The sequence below is a fragment of the Vulpes vulpes genome, chromosome 6 (genome assembly GCF_048418805.1).
Source record: "Vulpes vulpes isolate BD-2025 chromosome 6, VulVul3, whole genome shotgun sequence".
NCBI classification, from domain to species: Eukaryota; Metazoa; Chordata; class Mammalia; order Carnivora; family Canidae; genus Vulpes; species Vulpes vulpes.
The window spans coordinates 62,963,403-62,975,876 of record NC_132785.1 but is presented as its reverse complement, the minus strand read 5'-3'; the positions used below and the strand labels follow the sequence as shown (position 1 = coordinate 62,975,876).

Sequence of the window (12,474 nt, the reverse complement as noted above, 5' to 3'; positions counted from 1 at the left end):
CATATGATTGCTGTGGGTGAAGTACAGTCCAGGACACCTGCCTGGTGTGTGATTTTTTTTTTTCCTTTTTGTGAAGCAAGTGCTGACTCAAGCTCCGATTGCTGAGGCATTCTCAACCTTCAAAATCTTGAATAAATGTGTTGCTGGTCACAAGGCCAGCTCACCAGCCAGGCCGTCATCCTCCACTAAGGCTCCTCTGCTTTTACAGGTCTTGGTCGATGCAGCTAATGGACTATTTGGGCCACTTGTTTGTTTGTTTGTTTTTCCCTCTTCCAGCCCATTCAGTTCCCCTCTCGCGTTTTCAATTCACCACTTAAGAGTGAGCCTGTGAAACCCTTTGGTCCCAGCCATCAGTCAGCACAACTAAAGCAGAACTCCCTGCCCCAGTGACAAGGGAGCAGAGAGGCAAGCTGACACCCACGAATCCCAGCCCCACTCCGCTCCCCCAGGTGGGATGTGGGTGATATTCCCCAGGCACCCCTGGCTGCCCCAAAACAGGGGATGGGAGAAACAAACGGTTAACTCAACAGAGCTTGCAGCCCTGCAGGAAGGAGCCTCCATCGGTTGACCAGTGTCTTTGTGATGGACAAGGAACGAGCGTTCTTATTAACAGTCGAACTTCCAGAGCCCCACACACATGATTTCCTGGAGCCCTAACAGTCCCTCCCTTCCATGAACCATGTGGGAAACAGGCAGAAGGGAAAGTAAGCGAAACTAAGTTTCTTTGTGATCTGCCGCACACTGGCAAGGACCTGATATGGGCAGAGTGTGACATGGGAAGCTCCTGACTGTCTCAACATGATGCCGTCCTAGAAGGAAAAGCAATGGCTGCTTGACAAGGGCCAGGCCTCCATGACCCTGAGAGTCTTCTTTCACTTAGGAACATCCTTGGTGGTGCCTCCCTTGGTCCTGAGCTCCCCCAGCTCCCGGGTGTACAGTCACACCCCTCACAGACCTTTCTGCCCATGGGTCCTGTCCCCAGGCTTCAGAAAACCAGCCTGTTGCGCTAAAGACCTTCCAAGATTTCCTTCGTGGCTGTGGGCTCAGGCCTCAGCAGCACTCCAATGCTACACCTGTGTTTCCTCTCCCATGACCTCACCAGCGGACTCCAGGCAGGCTGTGTCTTCTCCAGGTCGGGTAGGCAACGAACCATTATTTTTTCAGTCTCCTGACGGCTGTTGCAAACACAGGGCATCTTGCAGACGTCACAAGAGCCACGAGGGCTGGTCCCACCACGGCGCTGGGACTTGCTAGGCTGAGATCAGCACAGCACACCACCCCAACCACACAGCGGGGCCGCGGACTGATGCCCACAGACCTCTCCTGCTAGAAGTGAACCCCCCCACCCCTGGACCCAGCCCATGCGTCTCACTTTCCCTGCTGACTTGGCCTCACATTGGCCCCTGACTATGGCAAAACAGACAAGAAGGTCACAGAGTGTAGCCGAGGGGTCCAGGTGTCAGAAAGCCCCAGGTGCATGTCCTAGCTCCATCCTTCCCTGCCTGGCCCACCCGGGACACACTCCTTGGCCTTGCTCAGGCTGGATTTTGTACCTTTAACATGGGGACACGGGGATCACACGAGACAATGCGAAGCCCTGGGAGTCCTCAGGGACACGTGAGACCTCAGAGGACAGGTCCCTCGGGTTGTGCAAGTTACAAAGCTGTCACCCATCCCTCATCTGTCTGCCATCATGTTCATGCTGCTCTTTCTTCTGACGAGGCTGGCACAGGCACCAGGGCAAGGGTGGTGCAGGTGCCCAACCCTGGACAGCAGATGGAGGTCTGGGCGTGTGGCTCAGCCCCTCCCAGGCCACGTCCTGGCGGTAGGTCAGCTTGCATTCTGACCGGCCTCGGCTGCCCCAGGCCCCACAGGGCTGTGTCAGACCCTCTGGGTACCTGTCACTTAGAGAGCTAAGAGATTCTTCAGGGCTCCCGGGGCTCGGAAGCCTGGGGAGGGAGAGGACCCCAGTGCTGGCGGCCAGCAGCCCTGAAGCCCCACGTCCCCCAGCCCTGCCGCCTCTCCTGAGACTTGGAGGGGACTCACCCAGGCCCAGGTTGGAGATGGTCTCGAGGTCTGTGAAGCTGCTGGCTTCAAGGATGGCCTGGGGCAGCCTCAGTGTGAAGGGCAGCAAATCTCTGTGGAAACAGGAAAGGCCAGAGGTCAGCAGCGGAGAGCACCCTGTGTCCATGTCTGGCCCCATAGCCCACGGAGGAGGACCCCAGCCCTGATGGCTGCCACCATCTCCAGGCAGCCCAGAAACGTCCCTGGGGCCCAGGCAGCAAGCAGTCCCATCTAGCCCTGTGCCAGCCCTGAGGGGCCCGGAGAAGTGGGCACCTGTTCCAGGGGGTGGGGGCATCACTGCCTCTCCCTGGTCGATGGGCCTGTGGGCAGCTTCCTGTGCCACCCGGATACAGCCATCCCCTTCCTGTGGCTAACGGGATGGCGACACGGGCAGGGACATAGCCAGACATCCTGGTGTCGGCTTTGGTTGGCCCCGCCAGGCAGGTCAGGCCTGACCCAGATGGCGCCCTCAGTGCTCATCCACGCCTGTGTTCCTCAGTTTACCTGGGAGCTGTCTGGCCTGCCAGCCGGGTTCCCGATGGCTCCTTGGCCACCATGTATGTTGCATGGTCACTCGGTTCATTGGACGGCCCACCCATCCAGCCTGAGACCGCTGCCCCTGGGCCCTCCTGGCCTGGCCCCTGCCCTGCGTCTCCCGCCAGCTCCTCACTTCTGTCCCCGCAGGCCTTCTGGCGCCTCCCTGAGCCACACACTCATTTCCCGAGTGCATGTGCCCTGCTCATTCCCGCCTCTGAGCTCTTTGTGGACGGAAGGGTCTCCATCCACTCTGGCTGCATCTCCATCCCAGAGGCTGTGCCAGGGACCTCCTCCGCCCCCATGGCCTGGGGATGGTGAGCATCTCCTGGCTCTGCTCCCCGACACCTCATCCGGTGCAGCACCTCACCCAGGGGCCGCTGCTTCTTATCCGAAGAAAAGTCGCCACAGGAGGACCGTTTGCTGAACAACTATTATGTGCCAGGTACTGGGGCTGGGTGTCTGCAGGCTTTATGGCCATGATATTATCACTACTTTTTTAAAAGATTTATTTATTTGTTTAGAGACAGGAAGTGTGAGTGGGGGGAGGGCAGGGCAGAGGGAGGAGCAGATTCCCCACAGAGCGGGGGCTCCGACACAGGCTCAATTCCAGGACTCTGACACCATGACCTGAGCCGAAGGCAAGAGTCGGGACACTCAACCGACTGAGCTACCCCGGCACCCGATATTATTACAATTTTTGTGATGATGGTCACAACCCAACAGGCAGGCACTAATATCTTTGTATGACTTAATTCTGGATCAGAATCCCATGGGGGAGCAGCTAAAGATGCAGATCCCCAGAATATGCATGAGGGTTCCCGGAGTTGGTCCGGGGGCTGGGCCAGGAATCCATATTTTTAACCAGCTCTCAGGGAGATCCTGATGGACAGCCTGGGGTGGGAGCCACAGCCCCCTAAGCAGGGCTCGCAAGAAAAATAAAAATCAAGCATCTCTGCAGGTGTGTGCATGTGTATAGGAGAACATATGTATTTTTTCCTTTCATAATAGACTATTAAGTCCATTGAAAAGCACTCACAAAAATAGAAATCTGAAAAATGGAAAAATGGAATAATGCTCTAATAATGCTCCAATAATGCTCCAATTCTACACCCCCCTCCCCCGGCGAGTCAGCTCGAGCATCCCAGGGTGGGACACGCTCCCTCCCTAAGAGGCCTCAGTTTCCAGCCAGTGTTCTTGTAACTTTCTTTCCCTGAGCATGAGGGACGGCCCAAGAGAGTGTGTTTGGCACCATGATGCAGGGTGCACACTCACACTCTCACAACCATACAAATGATGGCAAGACTTGAGCAAAACGAGACTTATTCCAAGTTACACAAGCCCCCTGCTGATATTTACCAGTGTGGTTTAATTTTTTATCTAAAAGGAAGGCAGTCATGATGCCCTAGACCATAACCCCTCCAGGGTGTTTTCCAACACTGGCCACCAACTCCCCAACTGTCCACACACCAACAGGGGTCTCACCAGTTACTTCAGTTCTGCACTCACACCCCGCAGGCTAGGACTCCCTCCCACCGTCGGACACCGGATGCAAGTCCCAGGCCACCTGGACAGTCCCTACAAACCTGCCAGAGCTTGGCAGTCCCCACTGCCCCCTCCCCAGGTTTAGTGTGAAGGACACAAGTTAGGAACAGCCCGAAGAGGCACATGGGGCAGGTCTAGGGGAAGTGCACCCATGGACCCGCAGGCCTCCTGGCACTTCGACGTGTGTTCACCACGGTGACGGTAGTGGGTGAGGCTGAATGTTCCAGCCTCTAAACGACTGGTCTGTTGGGACTAGTCCATCCTGAGGCCACCGAGGGGCATTGCCTATGTCAGCTCTTGGCACTAAACAAAACATACCCTATCACTCAGGAAATCCCAAGGGCTGTAGGGGCCTCACATCAGGAACCGGGGTGAAGAACAAACCCAACATTCTGGTGTTGGATGGCACAGCCTCCCAAGGGGCTGCTGCCCCCATGGGCAAACCCAGTGCACCATCCCATCACCTGTCTCCCCACATGGGCTCAGCAAGCCTGCCCAGATGCTGACCACACCCACCTCACAGGGCAAGGGCCCAGGGCCTGGGTGGGCTGAGGGTTTGTCCTCATGGCTCCTGGTGCTCAGGAAAGGGGCCCGGCACCTGCCTGGCTCCTCTGTTCCCCACCCCTCTCAGTTGTTCAGGCCTTGCTGTGATGAGGACAGCTGCTGTGGCCTCGGGCTGGTCTCCCCTTGCTGTGAGCCCACCACCTGCCGCAGCTGTGTGGCTCCGCTGAACTGCATGCTGACAGGGAGCAGCTGTGTGGCTCCCGGCAGCCAAGGAAGGATGTCCCCATGGCTCCTGCGCACCGCATATGAGGCATCCCTTCTCATCTCCACCCCGGTGTCTGCTTCTCCCAGGGCAGCAGTTTGCGGAACTTCCCACCACCAAGTTTCTGCCTGTGGTGTTTGCTCTGCCTAGAATTCTCCTCCTGCCCTTTGGAGCCTGGTCTCCAGTGTTCCCTCCCCCATGAGAACGCCAGGACCCTCCCACCAGTGACCCCCAGAGGCTTGTCCTGGCTGCTGGAGCCTCATGCCTGCCCCATGGCCCCCCTACGGAGAGCCACAAATGCCTCTGCCCCCCAGGGAGGGGTGGGCTTGGGGGTGCAAAGGCCCAGCAACCTTGGCTTTAAGGTGGGTGACCCCAAGATCACTCCTGTGTTCCTGAAAGCTCCCAGGGATCCTGCTAAGGCTGGGATGGCATCTGTATCTGCGATCAATGGCATTCCTGCCAGGTTCTTTCTCTGCTCCCCTTCCCTGCCCCTGCTCTCTCCTTGGGGGCAACACCCCTCTGGAAGTGCTGGGCTCAGCTCTGATGGAGCCCACCCAGAGCTGGGAGCCCGTCTAGGGGGTGGGCCCCAGGATCCATAGTCTTTACCAGCTCCGTGGGCAACTGGGGGGTCCAGCTGGGTGTGGGGAGCCTCTGCAGTCCTCACCCCGGGCCACCGTTCTGCCTGGAGCATTGGAGTGAGCGTGCTGAAGCAGAGCCCTGCCTTCCCACACAGGTGGGGATGGGGATCCTGGGGAGGTCTGGGGGGTCCTGGGGGGGCCGTGGGAGGCCTGGGGGGACCTGGGGGTGGGGTGGATGGGAGGCCTGGGAGGCCTGGGGGTGGGGGGATGGGGGGACCTGGGGGCGGGAGGGGGGGAACCGCATGCTTCCAAAGCAGCCCTCTGGCGCTGCATCGCTCCACCCTGGCTACCTCCTTGGATGAGGTAAGCAGAGCCGGGGAGGTGGAGTGGCAGCTGGATAATGGCCTCCGGCTCCCAGGGATCTCCCCCCACAGCCCACCCCTTACAGGGGGCCTTGGCGCCGACACGGTCTGCTGACGCTCGGCCCTGTGATCGCCCATTGGTTCCCAGAGCCCTGGAGGGTGGGTAAACAGTCACCTACTTTTCTGTCACATGGAGAAACAGCAGCCGGAATCGGGAAGGCGGGAGATGACGGCGTGAGCGTGGGGACCAAGGCCCTGGGGCGCCCTGCAGAAACGGGCGCAGACCCCCCCCCCCCCCCCCCCCGCGGCCGAGCGCGCTCCTTCCCCTCCCTCTTCTCCTGGGCGCTGCGTCCCTTGTCCCGCAGAGCGTGTGGTCTCCCCAGGCGGCCACCCTCTGGAGATGACAGCTTCGTGGGGCAGGGAGGGCCAACCTGCCCGACCGCTGTGCTGCACCTCAAGCCACCAGGCCTGGAGCCTCCGTGCTGTGCCTCGCAAGGCCCAGGGAACGCGCGCAGGTCGCGCAGGTCGTGTGGGGGGGGGGGGGGCGGGCGTACCTGGCAGGGCGGCTGCACAAAGGGCGCGGGCCTGGGCTTCCACCTACTTCCACTGTCCACCTGCCATTACCCCGCTATGACTGAGCCAGTTCCTCCTCCTCGTCCGCACTCCCTCACCAACAACGGGAATGTCTCTTGGGGAGCTGTTTCTTGGGGAGTTTCTGTCTCTTGGGGAGTTTACAAGGTAACAGGGCGCCTGAGAGCCCTTGGCAGGCGCCTTGGTCACCGCGTCACCGCGTCACCTGTGCTGCCCATCGAGGCCCAGGAGGGGCTGGCCAGGTTGGGGGCTGCTCCGGGTCGGGTGCGGTTTTTTTTCTTTCTTTCTTTCTTTCTTTCTTTCTTTCTTTCTTTCTTTCTTTCTTTCTTTCTTTCTTTCTTTCTCTTTCTTTCTTTCTTCCTTCCTTCCTTCCTTCCTTCCTTCCTTCCTTCCTTCCTTCCTTCTTTTTTAAACTGAGTTTTTTTTTTTTTTTAATTTATTTATTATAGTCACAGAGAGAGAGAGAGGCAGAGACACAGGCAGAGGGAGGAGAAGCAGGCTCCATGCACCGGGAGCCCGACGTGGGACTTGATCCCGGGTCTCCAGGATCGCGCCCTGGGCCAAAGGCAGGTGCCAAACCGTTGCGCCACCCAGGGATCCCCTTTCTTTCTTTCTTTCTTTCTTTCTTTCTTTCTTTCTTTCTTTCTTTCTCTTTCTTTCTTCTTTCTTTCTTCTTCTTCTTTCTTTCTTTCCTTTTTTCTTTCTTTTTTTTTTTCAATCCTGAGGTCTTTTATTTTCTTTACAGTTATCATGCCAGGAATTCATAGGGAATGAGTTCCAGCAGTTCAGGCTCCTTTCCATTGGTTCTCACAAAGTGTGCTTCTCTGGGTGGGGCAGGCTGGTGCTTCAGGTGGACCCAAGTACCTTTCTCTTTGGCTTCCTTCTTTTTTGGATCATTTTCCTTCACACGTTTCAGGAAGCTATCTCGGCTCTTTGAGTGTTTAATATGCTCAATGTGGACATTAATCTCTTGGCAAGAATCTTGCCCTTAACTTGTTTGTTTACAGCAATGCCAACAGCATGCTGAGTAACACTGTAGACTCTTCCAGTTTTGCCATGGTAACGTTCGTGGGCATTCCTTTTTGAACAGTGCCCATTCCCTTGATGTCCACGATATCACCTTTCTTATAGATTCGCATGTATGTGGCCAAAGGAACAACTCCATGTTTTCTAAAAGGCCTAGAGAACATATAGCGGGTACCTCTCCTCTTTCCCTTTGTGTTGGTCATTTTGGCGAATTACTGGAAGATGGCAGTTCTGGCTGAAAAGCCGGGTACGGTTTTCACTGGAGGAAGCAAAGATGGGTCATGGGCCTGACCCCCAGGCCACCCTGGCCTGCCCTTGTCATGGTCCTGCAGCTGGTGTCACTACGGTCCAGAGGTATCTGTACATCCCTGTGGATCTAAAACCAGTTCAGGCTCTGAGGGCGGTGGCCAGTCTTCACCCTACCTGGCAGCCACTGATCATCTTCATCATCTCAGGCTCTGTGTCACTGTGGGGCATCAGCCTTTCCTGCCATCCCCACAGGGAATGTCCTCTGTGATCTCTGGGACAGGGCAGGTCAGGGCCACAAGGGACTCCTGGTGTCCTGGAGCTGTAGCGCAGGAAGCAGGGGTGGGGGCAGTGGACCGGGGGCAGGAGGTGACGAGGGAGGGGTCCTGACAAGCCAGACCAACAGAGCAGCACAGCCAACACCACCCTCAAGGTCACCAGGGCCAAGCCAGGGGCTGTCCCCTCTCTGTGTGGGCTCCAGGCTGGACCCTCCCTTCTGTGCCACCCTGGGCTGGACCCTGGCCCTCTGTGAGGGCTCCAGGCTGGACCCTGGCCCTCTGTGAGGGCTCCAGGCTGAACCCTCCCCCTCTGTGAAGGCTCTGGGCTGTCCCTTCTCTGTAAGAGCTCCGGGCTGGACCCTCCCCTCGGGGGGCCTCCCCAGGGCCCTCGCCCCACCCAGGGTACATGAGTGTTGACCGCATGCAGGTGCCCCTCGGCAGGGCAGTTCTACTCACCTACTGACACAGTAGAATGCAATCAGTCTGAAGATGTCCTCAAACACAAGAACAGAGCCTTCCAGGTACAGTACTGAGGAGAGAGACAAAGGCCTTGGATGAGCATCCCTGTCAGGCAGGACGAGGCTCTCTGAGGGTGGGGGCCGCGCCTGCCATCCCCACGGGGGCCTGGCCCCACGGCAGTGCCCAGCACCTGCCGAGGCCTTCAGGGGAACTGAGCTACTCTGCTGTCAATCCGTGGGGACTGCAGGGGTTATTACGGCAGCTGGTGTTATCTCTAATGTACAGTCAGCATCTGAGGCAAAATGACATGGGAGACTCTGGGCTGTAGACGCTGAATCAGACATTTAATTGACCAGGGTTATCCCAGCATGACAGGGAGCTGAGGCAAGCTGCCCAGATCTGTCTCAGCCTTAGGGAGGCGGGACCAGGGCCATGGGCCCTTCACCCAAGAACCTGGGGCCTATGAGAACCTTGCTTGGTATGGCACACAGGCAACCCAAGACTGAGGGTGACCTCAGTGTTGTCCAGTGCTGATGACAAAGAGGTACCAAAGCATTTGCCCAAGACCTCGTCCCATGGTGGATGGGGCCCCTGGGAGGTGCAAAGTTGCAGGGTTGTGCCTTCAGTTAAGTGGGAGGGCTGACCAAAGGGGAACACGGCACCGTCCCTCACCCTCCTTCAGACCCTCCAGGCACGGGGCCCAGAGAAGCTAAGCGCTTTGGCCGAGGCCCACTGCCCGTGATGGCTGCCGTCCACCCTCTCAACTCCTGGCTGCCATCCCAGGCTGTGTCTGCCCCAGGGGGTGCTCTGTCGGCTTCAAGCCACCACAGGGAGCTTCCTCAGGTGTCAGAAGCACGAGGACACCAAGTGGCTGTACTTGAGTCCAGCTTCCTAAGGTTGTCCTTGTGTCCGAGTGGTGGAGGGGGGGTAGGGTCGGGCTCCTAGGCCTGGCTCCCGCCGTGGGCTCAGCCTCTCCACCTGCAAGAGGAAGGAGCTGTTCCGGGCCCAAGCCCGCATGCATGGTGTTGGGGGGGGGGGGCAGCAGGTGGTCCTGCCCTCCCAGCCCAGGACAGTACCCGGCAGCAGCGGGAAGGCCACACGCGGACCACCGTGCTTTGTTCCAACAGCTCTACTTTTACATTAGCCTTCCTTCAACATCCTGGATGCTGTTCCCAATGGCTAACGTGACTTTTTAACAGAAGTTTACATTCGTCATTGGTTTATGGCGAAGAAATAACGGTTCCCCATTAGGATAGCTATAAATGCTTCAAACAGGAGTTTAAAGAAAAATACTGCATTGGTTCCAGGCCCAGCAGCCCTTGGGAAAGTCAGAGACATCAGGGCCAGGGAACGGAGCTGGGGGTGGCCACAGCGCCACCTGCTGCTGGCAGTGGGGGCAGTGCTGACTGTCCCCAGAGGTCAGACCAGGGGAGGGTGCCTGGGCCCCAACGACCTCCCTTAACCTCAGGACAAGATCAAGATCAAGCTTGCAAATCCCTCAAGGGGGGATCGTAGTGATGCAGGCATTCCCAGCTTGGCACCCTGGGAGGGGGGTGGCTCGACAGTGGCTCTGCCTTCCCACGGGGACATGGGCCACATGTCTTTTGCAGAACACACATGAAACTTTTAAGATGGGATGCCCGGTGGCTCAGGGTGTGATCCCGGGTCCCAGGATCAAGTTCCCCAATCGGGCTCCCTGCAGGGAGCCTGCTTCCCCCTCAGCCTGTGTCTCTGCCTCCCTCTGGGTCTCTCAGGTATAATTTTTTTTTTTTTTTTTTTTAAAGAAGCAACCTTTAGGACGGAGTCAGCCAGTCCCTCCTCTGTGCCCTCAGGCACCAGGGCCCAGCACGGGTCCAGGCATAGTGGCCCAGATACCTTTTTACTGTTAAAATCGTCAATCTGTAAAAGCTCTTGTTGGTTTGTAATCTGACCTGTTCTGCCCCAGCCCCGGGACCCTGCCACATCCCTCCATCTGACACATCCACGGACGGCATCTGCTCACGGCAAGGACGCAGCTCTGGAGCCCGCGCATGCCAGGCCCAGGGCGTGGCCAATCCTCAGTCTCCCCAGGACCCAGCACAGTAAGGCGGCGCACGACTTGGGAGATCAATAAATGTTTATGAAATACCATCTGGGAGGGAGGGCCCAGGGGGCCGAGGCCTGGGGGCATGTGGCGGGGACCTTAGGCCTCCTGCTGCACGGATCCCCTGCCCTGCCCTGCGGGAGCCTGAAGGGAAGCCTCCCAGACAGCGTCCCCGTCCTAGAGCACGGCTCACGCGTGTCAGGCAGAGCGAGACCAGCCCGTGCCCCACGAGCAGTGGCCGGGCTTCGCTCCCAGGACTGCCCCGAGTCTGTGCCACGCCCGTCCGCTGGCCTGGGGGAGCCCGATGCCTGAATGTGAACATGCATCCGTCATCTTGTCACTTACCCTAAACGTGCCTCAGTTTCCTCAGCTCAAATCAGGGATAATAAAGCATCCACCTGTGACGGGTCAAATCGCGTCCCCTGTACATATATGATGAAGCCCTAAGTCCCGGTATGCGCAGATGTGACCTTCTTGGAAACAGGGTCTCTGCGGAGGCCATCGAGTTAACGCGCAGACTGATTGGGGTGAAGCCAGAACCGCAGGGGTGGTGCCCTAATAACAACACGTAAGGACGCGGGCCGCTGGCACACGGAGGATTTGGCGGCACAGCTGAGGAAGGGACGGTGCCAGGTCCGTCCGGGTGGAACGCCAGTCAGGGCGTTTGCTCCTGGCTCTTTCCTCGTGGGCAAGGATCCAACTTTGCCCTTCACTGCCCTCAGGATTCAGCCCCAGAGCCTTCTGGAGTGTTCCAACCTCCCCCAGGGGAAAGCCACACACAATAGGTGCTCTGCAAACACTTGTCTCCCCAGCGAGGGGCTAACCCTATGACCTGGAGCTGGGAGGCTGTGGCCCACGGGCCTGGCCGGGCCGCCATGCATGGTGGCCCGCCCTGTACCCCGCCCTGTGCCGGGCACACCTGACAACTCCAAAAGGGGCGGTGGGGCTGGCCAGGCCCTCAGGCGCCCGCACCAAGGGTGGACCAAATTCACAGTGACATCAATGGTGTGTGGCTTTCTGCTTCTTTACTGTGTTAAACTATAAAAACTCACAATTTAGCTATTTAAGCATCGTGAGGGTACAATTCAGTTGCACTGAGTACATTTACCTTGTATAGCACGAGGCCTCTTGTTCCAAGTGATGCAGCGTTCTTGAACTTATAGCAGTGAGGTGAGTGCCACACCAGCATGAACGTGCCAAAAGCCACTGCGTGGAGCACACTCAGCGGCTGAACTGTACGATACTGGATATATAAGTACCTCGCTAAATAAAGCCATTATTTTCTTTAAGATTTTTTATTTATTCATGAGAATAAGAGGGGCAGACACAGGCAGAGGGAGAAGCAGGCTCTATGCAGGGAGCCTGATGTGGGACTCAATCCCGGACTCCAAGATCACACCCTGAGTCAAAGGCAGAGGCTCAACCTCTAAGCCCCCAGGCATCCCAATAAAGCCATTATTTTAACAAAAAGAAACCCATACACAAAAATTGGACTGAATTTCACTTATGTTTTCTGGGATTTTTATAACAAGCATGTATGACTTCAGTAAGCAGAGAAACTGTAAAGTGTCTACATTTTTCTCTATTCTTCCAAAATTCTCTGTAAATTGGGGGGCATATGGGTGGCTCAGGTCATGATCCCGGGGTCCTAGGGTCCTTGGCAGGGAGCCTGCATCTCCCTCCCCTCTGCCTCCCCCTCCATCTGCTTGTGTGCTCTCTCTCTCTCTCTCCCTCTCTCAAATAAACAAATAAAATCTTTTAAAAAAAGAAAATACAGGGCAGCCCCAGTGGCCCAGTGGTTTACCGCCACCTTCAGCCCAGGTCGTGATCCTGGAGACCTGGGATCGAGTCCCATGTCAGGCTCCCTGCATGGAGCCTGCTTCTCCCTCTGCCTGTGTCTCTGTACCTCTCTCTCTCTCTCTCTCTCTGTCTCATGAATAAA

At 57.3% G+C, this 12,474-nt stretch overlaps 1 protein-coding gene and 1 pseudogene across 3 annotated transcripts in view; both read right to left on the bottom strand.

The window, feature by feature from the left end:
• The window catches only part of RIN3 (Ras and Rab interactor 3), a 102,346-nt gene that overhangs the window by 31,813 nt on the left and 58,059 nt on the right, over positions 1-12,474 (bottom strand). For all 3 annotated transcript variants that reach the window (XM_072761172.1, XM_072761170.1, XM_072761171.1), the window contains 2 exons: positions 8,447-8,519; positions 2,047-2,138 (listed from right to left, as the gene is read on the bottom strand). In XM_072761172.1, the coding sequence (XP_072617273.1) occupies positions 2,047-2,138; positions 8,447-8,519 (165 nt within the window). The remainder of the gene's footprint in view (positions 1-2,046; positions 2,139-8,446; positions 8,520-12,474) is intronic.
• LOC112909628 (large ribosomal subunit protein eL21-like) lies at positions 7,156-7,730 on the bottom strand (annotated as a pseudogene).